This window comes from Puma concolor, chromosome C2 (genome assembly GCF_028749965.1).
Source record: "Puma concolor isolate L17-30 chromosome C2, mPumCon1.1.hap2, whole genome shotgun sequence".
NCBI classification, from domain to species: domain Eukaryota; kingdom Metazoa; phylum Chordata; class Mammalia; order Carnivora; family Felidae; genus Puma; species Puma concolor.
This window is the reverse complement of record NC_141675.1, coordinates 77,017,113-77,034,114: the sequence shown is the minus strand read 5'-3', so window position 1 is coordinate 77,034,114 and position 17,002 is coordinate 77,017,113. Positions and strand designations below refer to the sequence as shown.

At 36.4% G+C, this 17,002-nt stretch overlaps 1 protein-coding gene across 7 annotated transcripts in view; it reads right to left on the bottom strand.

The window, feature by feature from the left end:
- Positions 1-17,002, bottom strand: part of VPS8 (VPS8 subunit of CORVET complex) — a 253,246-nt gene that overhangs the window by 159,891 nt on the left and 76,353 nt on the right. For all 7 annotated transcript variants that reach the window (XR_015240159.1, XR_015240160.1, XR_015240161.1 and 4 more), the window contains exons 21-23: positions 13,616-13,662; positions 6,798-7,020; positions 2,744-2,833 (exon numbers count right to left, since the gene is read on the bottom strand). Coding sequence is in view for 4 of the 7 variants with exons in the window: in XM_086674896.1 (XP_086531022.1) it covers positions 2,744-2,833; positions 6,798-7,020; positions 13,616-13,662 (360 nt within the window). In the remaining 3 variants the exon portion in view is untranslated. The remainder of the gene's footprint in view (positions 1-2,743; positions 2,834-6,797; positions 7,021-13,615; positions 13,663-17,002) is intronic.

Here is a 17,002-nt window from a genome sequence, read left to right as displayed (position 1 = left end):
CACTGAAAGAAACCATTTAGTAAATACCATTTAGGTGAAGGTGTTTGTTGAGTTGTAATTTCTGATATAAATATCCTTAGGCTCATCAAAATGATTAAAAAAAAAAGTGAAGGGATTAATAGCCCACCAAAATGGCAATGAAGATTATTTTAAACTGAAAACATCTGAACAGCAGACACAAAAGGAAACATTATCTAAATTTAAACACAGCCTCTGAAAACACAGTAAGATTAATGATAAAACTACATTGGCCTTCCTCAGAGGGAGTTTCCTGTTTGGGAGAGGACAGGCCCTTAGAACTGGGAACTGCAAATCAAACTGTTCATTAGCCAAAAAAAAAACCAATCCTTATTTTCCTAGGAAGGCCCTAAATCCCTCCCTCCCCGCTAACCAACATTTTGTTAAACAGGTGTATAAACCTTTAGTTCCGGCCAGTCAGTAAAGTCCTCATTACAAAGTGCTCCCACTACTTGTGTGAATAAACCTTTCCTTTTCTCTTGTTAATCTGTCTTTTGTCAGCTAATCTGCAGCCCTCCTCCCCGCACTGAGACCTAAATTCCTAGAGGAAGTGCTTTCCCTCCCAACACAAGGCACTACTTTTACCTCAGAAGCAGCCACAGCTACAAATAAGGAAAGATTTCAGAGATCCTGGTAGTCATCTCAAATATGATGACACTGTCATTCCAGAAAATCTAGAAATTCTCAAGAGGCAGGAGACCTTTTAATTTAGACCTCTTTAAGTACTAAAATAATTAAACTTCAAATAATGACAAGTGATTTCCTTGTGAGCAGAAAGTTACAAATACGGAATCACAGAACACACCTACCTAACCTCCCATTGCTAAACTCTCCAAATGACTATTTAATAACAAATACCAAGCTCTTTCTGAAAACCATTAAACTTGAAAACCTCTCTTAACACAAAACAAGGCAATCTTAATAGCCCACAGCCCATCTGAGATGTGTAGATATAAATGCAAACCAGATTTTGAGGATTAAAACACACACATACAAAACTAAAATTTAAAATGCAACAATAACAAAAACCCAGCAATCATTTTTATCACCATAGAATATATCAAATTAGAATCTGTTTCTAAGGATTATTTTGAGAGAAGGCAGAATTGTAGAGGCCGCTTTTAGAGAACGGGCTTGGGCAATGGAAACCTGATCAAGGTAAAAGGGCCCACGGCAACCAAGACCAAGGCGCTGAAAGCAAACAGGCAATTCAAATAGGTTCATTGAGCGACCCACCTCAAAATAGCCACAGTCCCTAACTGACCAATTATAACCATGCACAGTTCCTAAGATTACCAAAGAAGAGAAAAGTCCATTTTTCCCATATTCCCTGACTTCACCCTGTAACTGTGGCCACTCACCACTGCCTCTGCTGTCTCTCCTTTGCTGTCCTGCCTGCCTTCCACACCTTTGCGGTGTATTCAGTAAACTTTTATCTCTTTTTCTGCCTTGGGTGAATTCTTTCACCACCTGTGCCACCAGCCCCCACGTGATCAGAGCGCCCCACATTTGCAACTGGGATGTCCGACATTTGGTGGCCCAAATGAGACCCTCTGATGGCCTGGAGCTCTCCCCGGATTCTCTGGGAATTTCTCGGGGCTTTCCCCCCGCGGACCATCCAATTGGAGGATCCCACAGAAACTGCATTAATTCTTCCTAACTGTGGTTTAAGAGTGAGACAAAACATTTTTTGCATGTAGGGAGGTCCTGGATCTCACTGAGGAGCCAGCTGACAGTTCTTTCCAGGGATGTACTGGACTTCGGAGGAAAGCAGCTGAGAGATGTTCAAGTGTAAAAAATCCTTACTAGACACACAATCAGTGTCAAAACCAGGGGAAGAGGGCTGTGGTACATTTTGGAAACTGACCAAGAGAAGAGAGGGACAACCAAAACTGGAGGAGTTTTGAATTAGAGTAATAGTCACCTACCTACAAAGCTAAGGGTGTTTAAGAAAGCATGAACTATCACAAGACAACTGCTGACTTAGCAATACCAAAGACAGTTTTGGATAGCCATTAAATACGCAAAAAAAAAAAAAAGGTTGACTGGATGCCTTCCACAGATGCCTGGCTCTTCTAAGCCAGGTAATTAGTCATTGTAATAAAACAATGGGCTGGCAGGGTGCTACCTATATCCACAATCCATTATCTACAATTCTGTCCTCAATTTAAGGCAAATAACAAAGTGGATACGGCATTTGGTTCTTTTTAAAATAAGACCAAATGCTTTTTAGTGATGAGGAGAATAAATTATAATGCATGCTGTAAGTGCTAAACTGGAAAAAGCAACAAATTAGCAATTAACAAATAAAGATATTCCACCATTATCAGGACCTTCCCCCAGCACAATATATCTACAAATAATATTTCTTAATAGTACATTTACTACACACAGTAAGTATATGAATATTTTATACCTTTTGGAAAACTTACTATAATATCAAAAATTCTTAAACAAACCAACTTAGTCGAACAGGCAGGCATTACTTTTATTTATTGCTCCCTGGGATTTAAATACCTATTTATGCAGACAAAAAAGAAAGCAATGGCAGAAGGTATGAAATTCAAGGTCACCTAATGCCCCAAGCTAAAATGGGTGCAAGTCTAATAATATATCTACAAGAAATTAAACAATGATTGGATGAAAACAGAATCTATTCAAAGTAAATGAATAGGAAAAAAGCCATTCATAGACAAATGTGTGTCCAAGTTAGGAAATATCTTACCTCCATTGGACTAATAAATTCATTCATGCCTCTGTTGTAAACATAGATCATAGCATCATACAGACGATTTTCCCAACACATGAGAACTACCTGTAAAAAGAAGAGTTGTCTCACCAATTATTTTCCTTAAAGCTTTAACAATGGAGAAGATCTTAAATACTCTTCCCTATCTATCTTAGTCCTTCTCTGAAAAAAACTGAAGTACAGTTGACCCTTGAACAATGTGGAGGTTAGGGGCGCTAACCCCTCCTCACCCCCACACAAAAACCCATATATAACTTTTGACTCCCCCACAACTCAACTATGAATAGCCTACAGTTGACCAGAAGCCTTATTGATAACATTGTCGAGTAACACCTATTTCATGTTATGTGTGTTATAGTCTGTATTCTTACAATATAGAGAAAATGTTATTAATAAAATTATAAAGAGGAGATACATTTACAGTACTGTGCTTGCATTTATTGAAAAAATTCCACGTATAAATATATCTGTGCAGTTCAAAATCCTGTTGTTCAAGGATCAACAGTACTCAAACACAGTGTCAGGGTAACAGCTGTTATAGGTTCAATACTACTTTTAATTGTACAATGGCTACTTTCAAACATCCCCAATGTCTATTTTTCTCTCCATCCTCCCCCTTTCCAAACTCATTTTGCCCTTGGTCAATAGCTCTACAAATTATCTACTGAACACTTATATTCATTCAGGCCCACTCCTAGGAATCTGAGATACAGTGATAGATCAGACAAATCTCAACTTAGTCTCTACCCTTACAGAACTACTGTTCATCTTGGACACTTAACAAAAGAAGGGAGGGGCAGAAAATGATATGTGAGTTACACCTGGGGAAGTTACTCAATTACACAAATAATTCGTTTACAAATGTGATGTGTTACGAAGCAACCTGATGTGCTCTAGAGTATTCAGAAGGTCATCCCTGAGGAAGCAATATTTAACTTAGGACCTAAAGGATGCATATAATGAGAGGCAAAAGCAGAGATGAACTCTAGGGACTATGTGGGCTGAAGCAGAAGGATGAAGGTCTACGGAAGAAAGAAGCTTGAAGTGTTTAAGGATGGAGAGAACTGATCTGTGAAAATATTCAGAAGAGGAACAGTGGTGACCTGCAGTGTATAGTACTTTATATTCTGTTCCTATATGAGTTACACTCCCGATGGACAAGGGAAGAGGGCTGTTAGAAGAGCAGAGGTTGGCAAAGGAGAATGATAAGGACCAACCAGAGAATTAAGAGGAAAAACAGAGGTAAGGTGTCATGGGAGAGTCTTGAGACTGAGGCAGGTTCTGGGACCTCTTCTCTTCTCTCACTAACCACCCTATGAGCCCGTGCTGTGATCATACATCTCTGTACTGATGATTAACACATTTACGGCTTTAGCCCTACCTCCCCTCTGATCCATATATCCAACCACTTACTTGGTATCTTCACCTGAGTATCTAATAGCAATCTCAAAATAAAAACAGAACTCCTGATTGTCTCTCTCAAACTTCGACCTATCCAGTCTTCCAATCTTCTTGGAGGCATCACTACCTGCATTTATCTCAAGCCAAAAAAACTAAGTGTCATCCTTAAATTCTCTCTTTCCCACACTTCCACACTCTTGCATCCGATTCATTAGCAAATTAATTCTACTGCCATAACATATCCAAAATCAGGCCATCTCTCTCCATCTCATTGCAACCATCTCTGGTCAAGACCACCTCCTGAACCAGTGTCTAATTAATCTTACTTCTTCTGATCTTGATTCCCACCTTCATTCTGTTATACCTAAGTAAACCAGAGTCATCTTGCTTAAAACCGTTTAATGATTTCCCAGAGCACTCAGAATAAAATGGAAAAATCTGGACCTTGCCCTGAAAGGACTACCTCTCTGTTTCAACCAAGCTCCAAGTCTATTTGCCCTTTATCTGTAACTTCAACATGAGGTTTTTTGTTTTTTTTTTTTTTTTGCATTAGCTGTTGCTTTTGCCTGGAACAATCTTCTCCAAGATCTCTGCATTGCTGATTCCTTCTTGTCAGATTCCAGACCCAGTGTTACTTCCTTAGGGAGATTTTCTACAGTTAACCAATCTATAAGGTAGCCTCACATCCTCTACCATATTGACTGACTTTTAACATAACACTTGTTTTTTTATACTTCTGGTTTATCTGTTTGTTGTCAAACTTTTTGGCTAAAATGTAAGCCTCTGAGAGGATAAGCATTGTCCACTAGGGTCACTGAAGCATCCTCGGAGCCTTACACTCAATGCCCCTCGAATTAATAACAAATGAGTAAGTAAAATGTGAAAAATATGACTTGATATAGTGAACATGGAGGGCATAGCTGATTCACTAAAAGCAAGGTTGAAGAGTTACTAGGATGTGGGAAAAATGGAAGTACAACCTAGATGATGCTTTCAAGACATTCGGCTATGACTAGGAAGAGTGACATGGGGCAGTAACCTATGGGGAAGAAGGAAAGAAGGCTTGATATGAAGAGAAGGGAAACTGAAGAGATTTTTTTAAATTGTTATTTTAACATAAAAAACACTAGAGCATATTTATATTTACATAGTGCTGGGGAAAAGCTAAAAATATTGGGAAGACAAGAAATGAGAAATTTCTCTTACACTAATATGGGTAAATCAAACTAGATTGATAACATGCTCTCAAATCACTTTAACTATTATCTGACATGAAAACTCTGCCAAATTACCCACACAACAGAAAGGCATACATAAAAGAGTATCTGGCTTTACTTAGCAAACTCACAGCCATTCATAAAGAGCTTCCAGGAAGAAAACAGTAACTATTTCTCCAAGCCCTTAACTTCTGTGTGACTTTGCACCTTTTAAAAAAGTACTTTTGGTCAAAGATCTTTAAGTCATCATAGTTTAGTTCAATAGGGCTTGCTTACTTATTAGGACCTTGTACCTTTGCAGAAGTGGCATGCTCATTACTAGGGCTAATATGGAACTGAACAGTTAAGAGTGAAATGTCTAGGGGCGCCTGGGTGGCTCAGTCAGTTGAGCAGACGACTTCGGCTCAGGTCATGATCTCGTGGTTTGTGAGTTTGAGCCCCGTGTAGGGCTGGGTCCTCACAGCTCAGAGCCTGGAGCCTGCTTCCATTCTGTGTCTCCCTCTCTCTCTTCCCCTCCTCTGCTTGCACTCTGTCTTTCTCAAATATAAATAAACATTAAAAAAAAAAAATAGACTGGGGCGCCTGGGTGGCTCAATCGGTTAGGCGTCCGACTTCGGCTCAGGTCATGATCTCTCAGTTTGTGGGTTCGAGCCCTACATCGGGCTCTGTGCTGACGGCTCAGAGCCTGGAGCCTGCTTCGGATTCTGTGTCTCCCTCTCTCTCTGACCCTCCCCTGCTCATGCTTGGTCTCTGTCTCAAAAAAAAAAAAAAAAAAAAAAAGAGTGAAATGTCTAAGGCCAAAATATATAATGCTCCTCAATTTAGGACTGAAAACTTACTGTAGAGACCTCAGATACACTTGGAGGTAGATTATCAAACAATGGGCTGGCTGGTCAAGCTAAGACATCCTGTAATTTGCTTCTTATACTGTGTTCTGCATTTCAAAACTCAATGTATGAAAGTTATGAACACTGGACATATAAAGTACCTTTCTGAAAAATGGCATCATATTCTTAAAAGTAAAAATATTCTATTATTTGCGTGGAAGTACTCATAGTTGAAATTCACTTGTAGGATGAAAAATGTACTAGTGAATAAGCAAACGGATGAAGAAGGATTAGTCAATAAGCATTTATTGAGCAACTACCAAATGTAAACTTTATGCTCAGTGTTTTGGTAGATTTCAAAGAAACAGAAGACTCTTGGCTTGCAGGAATTCATAACCTAGCTTTCACTAAAGACCAGTCCTAAGAAATATTGACAAAGACAAGTTTAAGAGACATCTTACCAAAAGCGCTCCATAAACAACTGGGGTTGATAGAAGGCACAGTGAGGCCCAATCAGTCAGGTAAGTATAATCAATAAAGGAATGTTGTTTATTCCATATATTAGTAAAGTTTGTATAAACTCACCTGCTGAATATCTAGGCTGGTGATATCCATATGTACAATGAGGGCTTCCACATTTTCCATTAACTTTTTATCTTGGAAATGAACAATCAAGTCTTTCATTACCTGGGGGGTCATCCCCACCAATTTATCACTTAAAATATATGGTTCAAGGCACTCCAAAAACACTCCTTTAGCCACTGAATTCTCACTCAATTTGTCATACATCTGGCTAAATAAAAGATCCCTGTAACAGAGAAAAAAAAAAACTTTCAGAAATATCCTGAACATCCATTAAATTCAGCCTGCTAACTATATGTCCTTGTTTTCCTATTTCAACAAAGCTTAACAAAACAAGCTTAACAAAAACAGTAACAACAAGAGTCTCAATCAATTCTCCCAATACTTTTACAACCAAGAAAAGCTGAATAAGTTAAATTATTTGCTATAAGTCACATAGCCAACATGTGATGGAGTCAGAATTCGAACTCAGCCTGCTGACCTAAATCCTGTGTTGAGTCTATTATGGCACACTGCTTCTTAAAGCAATGGTGATATGGCAGTGGGTAATAAAGTAAACATGATAGAGTAGAAAAAATATGAAAAAGGACTATTCCTAGGGGTGCCTGGCTGGCTCAGCAGAACATGCAACACTTGATTCTGGGGTCATGAGTTTGAGACCCATGTTGGGTGCAGAAATTACTCAAAACAGGACTATTCCTAATTTATCCTTTCCCCTTTCCTGGTATCTAAATATTCCCAGCTCATATACAAAGCCAATATGTTTCCTGATCTAGCTCTTACCCCTTGATTCTCAAAGGGTTTAGGCAGGGATTACTGATAAGAAAGGAAGAAGAAAATATTCACTATTTTAAAAATATATCTGGAATTTATTTTATTGCAGAAACAAAATTTTTTCATTATTCTAAACGCCACCACACTCAATAATTATACTTTATTTATTTCATATTTCTTCTGCAAGTAGTCCATGAATAATTTTAGAGTTATACTCATTGTAGATATAATTCCAAATTCTTTCATGCAACATTATATAATACACATCATTCTATGATGCTACCTACCCTTAAATTTACCATTTTGTCTCACTCACAATGTTTCAACATGCTGAAATATTAGAATTTACTTAAGTATTCCTGTACTTACTTCCACTATTTTACTATCATGAATGATGACACAATGAACATCTACATATACACTCTTTCCCATCTGGGGGATTTAATTCCTTAGTCATTCTACTTTTAGAAATTTATCTTAAATCAAAAGATATGAAAAATCTTGTGGTGGGGCACCTGAGTGGCTCAGTTGGTTAAGCATCTGACTTCGGCTCACGTCACGATCTCACGGTTCGTGAGTTTGAGCCCACTGTGGGCTCTGGGCTGACAACTCAGAGCCTGGAGCCTGCTTCCGATTCTGTGTCTCCCTCCCTCTCTGCTCCTCCCCCACTCACGTTCTGTCTCTCTCTCCTTCAAAAATAAACACTTAAAAAAATTAAACAAGAAAAATCTTGTGGTATTTGAAATTACTAAATCATCTTCAAAAAGTATCATAGCACCAATTTATGCTGCCACCAGCAATGTAGAATTATTCACTTTCACCAGACAATTGTGTTTGATTCTACTACCAGATAATTTAATAAGTGTAAATTAAATAATATTGCTGTCTTTAATTCTTTGATGACTGGCAAAATTAAATGTTTTCCATGTTCCCATTCATACATTGTATTGCTTTGTTTTCGTTCACCTGGTTCATTCATTTCCTTTTTTTGTTTAATACAAGAACTGTGCTAGTTCTATTTATCTCTTAAGACTATTTTTTACTAAATGTGAAAATAAATGTTTTTATAAATGTTATTTCTTTACATGTGTGTCATGTCGCTCGTGAAAAGTGGTAGCTGGTTCATCTACAAGTGTGGTCTTTCATGACAGTTCCACAAAAAGGCCAAGGAAGATTCTGGAGGCAGTAGGAGGGGGCCCTTGCCTCATCTGAAGTCTTGGAAGAGGGCAGATGATAAGAGAACTGGCTACAAATGCACCAGAACGACATACCACTCTTCAGTAAACAGTTCCTGCAATGTCCTGGGAGGGAAATCCATATCCATTTATTGTTTTTTCTCATATCCACAAATGTAATTTTTATAACAGTTTTCCCCTTGCTGCATATTCCTCATGTTGGTTTCATTTTAATCAATAGTCCATCACATTTTTGTGATTACCAATTATTAACCAAGTAAAAGTCACGGAGATTAATAAAACTTTACTGCTACAAAGAGTTACCGCGTAACTCTAATGAAGATAAAGAAAATGCCATATTTGCTAGCCCTTCCACTCTGTAATGCGTTGTTAAAAACGACATGCTAGGGAAGACAATTGTATATTTTAGTTCAACACCAAAAGCCCTGGAGAGGAAAATTAAACAGTGAAAAATTCAGTAAACAGAGCATAAAAGGTGACAAACAGCAGCATGAATTGCTGGTAAGATTAATGGCAAAACCATATATTTCTTTCTTAACCAGTCAGAGGCTATAAATAAAGAAGCAAGAAAAATAAAACTCAGCAACTCTTATTGCTATCTCTACATTTAAAATAAAAATAAAACAAAATACAAAGACATGTTCTCATCATTTTGGAAGAATATTTATTAGAGCATCAGGGAAGAAGGAAGAAAGAAAAGCACATACCAAAAAAAAAAAAAAAAAAAGTGTTTAGCTCCTGTGTTTCTTTCTATATTTAGGAATGATACTCCAGAGTGCTGACTCTGTTACCTGGAAGTCCTAACTTTAAAACTGTTTTTTATCACTTCAAACTTAGCCACCCTGTAGCCAGTAGAACACAAAATCCATTCTGAATAATAGAGGACCAAAGAGGTTGTCTTTCCATGTAGCTTCACTTTACGTTAATACTCATATTAAAGACATTATTGGGGGTTTACCATTCATAGCTTCAAACTGATTAAGAAAATGGTCAAATTCACTTCATGCATTATCAATTTTGCAATTTAAAAAATGAGAAGAACTCAGCTTTGATTATAAGTACAAACTCAGACTGTCAGAAACAGAGCAAGAACGTCAACCCTTAACACTTGCCAGTCTTTACTACACATCTAGCCAGAGCTAAATAAACAAATCCCCACTACATTTAAGTAGGACTTGAATCCAAAGTTGGTTTGGGCTGCTCTCTTTATTTATAAAAGTAATGACAAAGTTCAAATGAACTTTAAGAAATTATGTTCAAAATGTTCTATTTTCTGATACAAGGATCGCGGTTTGTAAAGATTTCCTTTAAAAAGGCATGGCTTACTTCTGGTGATGGTTGTACAACTCTGTGAATATACTAAAACCTACTGAATTGTACACTTTAAAAAGGGCGAATTTTGTGGTATGAATTATATAGTTCGATGTAGCTGTTATAAAATAGAAAAGGTTTTTCCCCTAGCTTTGATGCTTAAAATATTAACATGCAGTTGTCAGGAAAACAGGATCTAAAACATCCAGTTCCTCAACTATGTTTGATAATTAAGATCTTTCTGTTTCTCGAACAATAATACTGATGTTGAACAAGACTAAACACACCCTGGCTATCAAAAGACCACTTCAGGTTCACTTTAGATTTAACAGAAATATTTTTGGTTCAGATTTATATATAATTCAAGTCATTTGAATAATGCCTTCTTTTTGGATATCGGCTTACAGTGATATACGCTCAAAGTGGTCAAGATCATGTACGTGCAGCACCTGTTTGGTTTTGTCTTACAATGGCTTTATTGAGATACAATTCACATAAGATAGAACCTATTTTTATTATTTTTTTTAATGTTTATTTATTTTGAGAGTCTGAGAGACAGAGAGAGAGAAGAGCAAGCGAGCATGAAGGGAGGAGGGACAGAGAGAGAGGGTCAGAGAGGGAATCCAAAGCAGGCTCCACGCTGTCAACACAGAGCCCGGGGAGGGGCTCAATCTCGCGGTTCACGAGATCATGACCTGAGCTGAAATCAAGACTCAGACACTAAACTGATTGAGCCACCCAGGCACCCCCCCCATAGCACCTATTTTTAAACAATGTTCAAAATTATGATTATAGTTCAAGTAAACTCTGGACCTATTTTCAAAATAAATTGAAATTATGGCTACTATTGCATAAGCAAAATTACAAATCATTAAAGGTCCTACAAAAAGCCTTGAGATGTATCTTTTGTCTAATACTAAAAAAAAAAATATACACTGCCAAACTGAAGTGAAATTGTGAAATAAATCAAATTATGGGGGTGCCTGGGGGGCTCAGTCAGTTAAGCGTTGGACTCTTGATTTCGGCTCAAGTCATGATCTCGCAGTTCAGGAGTTCAAGCCCCACATCAAGCTCTGTACTGACAATGCAGAATCTACTTAGGATTCTCTCTCTCTCTCTCTCCCTCTCCTGTCTCTCTGCCCCTACCCTGCTTGCTCTCTCTCTCAAAATAAATAAAAGAAAAAAATTATTTTAATAAATAAAAAAGAAATCAAATTATGAAAATAAAAGTACGAGTCTTCAAAAACAGAATTTCCTGTCACTTCTGATTTTAAACAATTCACAAAAAGACTATAAAGCCAAATTTTAACCAAAAAAAAAGATGTCTGTAACATATTGGTCGGTATGTCCTACAGAGAAAAAGAAGTGTAATTCCTGCCACAGTAAAAGGATTTTACACTATAAAAGAATTCTTAAGTATGAATGGGAATACACACACACACACACACACACACACACACACACACTAGTTCAATTAGTATTACTGCTGGGTATGGATAGGCTTCTATGAATTATGATACTGAAGTAACTAACAGTGATTATAGGGTATTGGTCATAGTACTCAGTCAAAATCAATTCAGAATATGTATTGTGTCTATAATTTGACTCACACAAGAAACAGCATGTGAAAAAGGACTAACTATAAAAACAATGTACTCTACCAGAGGATATTAATATAAAAAGCTTCTGGGGGCCAGACTGAATGTCTGAGTGATGACTCTAGAGGTAGAAGAAGTTACCTGAAATTAGCTGAGTACTACATTATGTTTTGTAAAATTGTATTTGTGTTATGCACAACCTAAGCATTCCTTAAAGCCATCTTAAGGTCACAGATACTTCAGAAATCTGGGAATATAAAGAGAAGACCCTACAGAGAAATGAAACCAAACATCAAAGAAGATGGCATAAAGAGACAGTGCAGTTTAGGAAGAAAGATGTCATACTGGAATGAAGCTACATACATCTTACAATTACCGCTTCAATTTACCCTAGGGAATTGAGTACTTTTAGCCTGACTGTCTATGGCAACTCTAAGAAAAAATTGCAAAAACCCTACCATTTGAGAGTGATGACACTGAACTATTTTTATATCTAATCCACCTTTAATCACTGCATGTTTGGAATGGAAGGAGATTGAAAGATGACCTAGACACAAAGAATCAAAGTTGATCAACTGGCCTATTTGACCCCATACACAGGATCTTTCTGATGAAAAAGAAAGCCAGTATGGTGAGAAGTAAGCAAGCATAAAAGCATACCATCTAGAACACAAAAGGGAACATTTGACCCAATGCCTAGTATAACAGCCCCACACTTCCTTATACTTTTAGCTAATGGACAGCAAATTGTATAAATAATTTAAGTTTTCTAGAAAGCTAAGAGCCGTGATATACTATTCAGGAAATGTACACATATTTCTGGCACTCAGACCTGAGGGAAATTTTTCCCATAGGCCCTCATAGAAGAGAAAATGTGTAACATAAAGCCATGTTTCAACAATATCTCAATCATGAACACAACGTATTTCACTGGATAATTACATATAACACTGTATAGCTAAAACACTGGAATGAACTTAAGTAAACAGAAACTATAGTTCTTCATGACTTAAAGGTCTGACCTAGCAAATAACTGCCCTCTTGATAACATTCACTGATACATACTTTCTAAAGCATGATGCAGGCTACCTGCATATCAATCCATGCATCAGCTCAGGTTGTACAAGGTTTTGCACTGGGTCCTCAGTTGTTCTCTACCACTCAGAAACAAACTAGTGGTTAAAAGCAAGGACTCAGAAGCCAGACTGCCTGTACTGGAATCCTATCTTCGCTCCTCAAAAGAAGTGTGAGTTAGCTTTGGCAAATTATTTAACGGCTTTCTGTCTCTGGAACCACCTATGGAAAGTGGAGCTGAAAATAATACCTACCTCGCTATTACCAAAATTAGACAAATTAATGTAAAGTGCTTAGAACAATACCTGGCATGGGGGAAGCTATTATTTTAAGTGTGAAAAACTGTGAACTAGCAAAGATGGGTTAATTTAAATGTACTGATTTCTCCTTGACAAAAGGCTCTAAAAACCAACACTCCAGAGGCACTCTGAATTTGAATTTTGCCCTGTTTTGGGTGGTATGTAATACTGTGTTTTAATGCTAGTTCATGAAAGAGAATATATATACACACACACACACACACACACACACACACACACATACATACACACACATATATATATATGTATATATATATGAAGGACATGAATCATACACTTTTAAGATTTTTTAGTAGGACTACCTTGTTGTTAGCCATGTTTGCCTCCACTATCTGGCCACACAAACACACAGATGATACGCCCACACCACCTATTTTGGAAAAGTTAGTTTTACTGGTAAATGCACTGAAAATTGTTAAAGAATCAAATTTCTGTAAATTAAACTAAAATACATCCAAATTCATAGAATTCACAACAGTAAATTACCATATAAGCAACAGGCACTGTGGGTTCAAAATAATTGAATCTGACAGGCAATGTATACTTACTTTCGCTCTAGCAGCAGGCAGTAATCAACTATGACAGGCACCATGTCCTGAAGAGAAACCATAAAGAAAGCATCACAACCCTGTCCCCTTTGTCCCTTGGTTACATGTAACACATACTCAAAGTGGTCTGCTAAAGACCACTGGTAGAATGTTGGGAGAATATAACTTTATACCATGCTTTATGCCATATCTTAAAAATGTGAAAACACTTTTACCCAGTAATTCTGCCTGGAAATTTATCCTGAATACATTTGAGAAAAAAAATGTTTAATGCATTAAGGTGTTCACTGTGCAGCCCTATAACAGAAGCAACAGGAGAAGAGGGAGGACAGGAAGAAATTGCAATTAAATACACATACAACATGGGAAAACAGTTAAGTAAATCTGTCTTTTAAATAAAATATTAGGTAGATATTACAAATTTATAGTTTATAATAACATAACAAATATTAGGTGACCCATATGTATTTATCTCCCAACCTTATAAAGAAAATTTGCAAAGGAAAAGAAAAAAGAGAATACATCAAATTGATAACAGAATATAGTTGGTCCTGTTGGTGGCTCAGTTGATTAAGGTTGTCCATATTTTGTCACAAGCCTCCAAACTAGCTATTTCAAGGTTGATTTAACTTCTCGGTTTCATAACATTTTGATTGCTTTAAATTCATCTTGTACAGACTTGTACAACTGAATGGCAACCCATAATTTTGGCCTTTTTCAAGAGAAACAGTCTGAGGGAGAAACAGAACCTTATTATTAGTGGAAACTGTCAAGTAACCAAGCATTAGATTTCAGTAGCACTCTTTCATTTTCTGCTGGCTGCAGGAAATGGTTTCCTTTAAAAAGAAGGCCTAGATTCTAGGTAGAAAAAAATCCCACCAGGGAAGAAGGCACTGTGTGAAGAAGAGAATACTATATGCTAACACGTGTTTGACAAAACAAATAAAACCGAGGAACCCTTATCATTTGAGAGAGGTATCAGAAGGACTTAACAACCTTAAAAGGATTATGGGACTATACCTGACCCATCCATTCTGCTTCCTTTAGTCACCAATATTCCTTATAATAAGATTTAAAATCTTATTTAGATTCTTGAAAAACATGAACTAAAATCACAGAGAAATGTTAAATCATATTAAAATCATGTGAAAAGTGTTAATGCTACAGCAACTGTCAACCCTGCATGAGAGTACAGTGGGCCAAATAATTTGGAGGGAAAAAAAAATCTCCCTAGAAATTCTGGGGGAAAATTGTAATAAACATTCCTTACAATACACAGCTGAGTTCCTAAGAAAGTGAGGGCAATACTCAAGAGTCGAAAAGTGAAAAGGAAACTGAAGATCAAAGCCATAAGCCCGAAATTGTCACAGAGACTGCCTTACACATTTGTTGGTCTCATCAAAAGCTTGGGTTTTAATGCCAGAAAGCTTTCTCTAAAAATTTTCAAAGAAAGATTACCAAAATTAAAGATTATATATAAAAGCAATAAAAGTGATACATGTTGAATTGATAGCCTTACGTCTGTAAATTGTCATTTTTAGAACACTCCAACAGCATCAAAATATAGTTTTCTCAAGTATATGGAACATTTACTAAGATAGATAATGTATTTTAGGCCATAAAACAAGTTTCAAATTTAAAAAGATTTAAGTCATACGAATTACGTTCTCTGACCACAATGGAATCAGAAATTAACAAAATAAAGACTGAAGAGATGACATCACTATAGATTCTCCAGATATAAAAAGGGTAATTAAAATGTCATGAGCAACTTTTACCCAATAAGTTTGACAACTCAGATGAAATGGCCAAATCTCTTTAAAGATAGAAAATACCAGAAACAGAAGAAATACATAACCTCCTAAAAATCTCCATTTGTAGTTAAAAACCGTCCTACAAAGAAAACTCTTTTTAAGTTTTTATTTAAATTCTAGTTAACATATAGTGTAATATTGGTTTTAGTAGAGTTGAGTGATTCATCACTTACATGTAACACCCAATGTTCATCCCAACAAGTGCCCTCCTTAATACCCATCATCCATTTAGCCTATCTCCGGCTCACCTCCCCTCCAGCAACCTTCAGTTTGTTCTCTATAGTTAAGAGTCTCTTATGGTTTGCCTCCTTCTTTTCTTTTCCCTTTCCTTATGAAATGTTTTGTTTCTTAAATTGCACATATGAGTGAAATCATATGGTATTTATTTTTCTCTGACTTATGTCACTTACCATACAGTCTAGCTCTATCCACAGTGTTGTAAATGGCAAGAATCCATTCTTTTTGATGCCTAAGATTCTATTACACACACACAGACATACACACACCACTTCCTTTTTATCCATTCATTAGTTGATGGACATTTGGGCTCCATCCATAGTTTGACTACTGTTGATAATGCTGCTATAAATATGGGGTGCGTGTGACCCTTCTCGAAATATTTTTGTATCCTTTGGGTAATACGTAAGAGTGAACATAAATGTCCTTATAAAAAAAGTCATGTGGTTATACATCATAATCACATGACTTTCTCCCAGGTATGCCAGGTTGGTTTCAAAAACCAATCAATATAATTCACCATATTAACAAATAAAAAAAAACTATATGATCATCTCTACAAAGAAAAACAATTTGACAAAAGCCAACAACATTTATATTTCTTAGGATATTAAGAATAGAAATTCCTCAACCTGATAATGAACATCTTTGAAAAACTACAGCTATCATCATATTTATAAATCAAAGACTGATGCTTTCCCACTAACACCGGGAACAAGACAAAGATGTCAATTTTCAAAATTTCTATTCAACATTAATACTGGAGGTAATACTGGAGCCAGTGTAATAAGGCAAGAAAGAGGAATAAAAGACTGCCAGATTGGAAAATAATAAATAATTCTGTCTTTATTTGTGGACAACATGATTATCTCTGTAGAAAATCTGGTGGAATATACAAAAAAAAATTAGAATAAACAAGTTTAGCAAGGTTGCAAGATGGAAGATCAATGTACTAAAATCACTTGCATTTCTATATACTAGAAACAAGCTGAAACAGAAGTAAAAAAAAAAAAAAATACCATTAGCGTCAAAAAAAATATATTATGCAACTACCAAAATGGAAAAAAAAAAGACATTCTTTGTGACCCAGTATAAAAAGATTTCCAAGATATATTAAGTAGGAAAACAATACAAAATCACAAGGAAAAAATTTGTGTTAAAGAAGGAAAAAAATATGAATGTGTAGGTGGTTACAACTGTGTACATTTGCTTGTATTTATGTAAAGAAAATCTGGAAATCTACATGAAAATTAGTAACAATGGTGAGAGGCAGGTGGAATCTGGGCAGATGGCATCAAGGTGGCAGACTTTTCATTGTATACATTTTTATACTTTG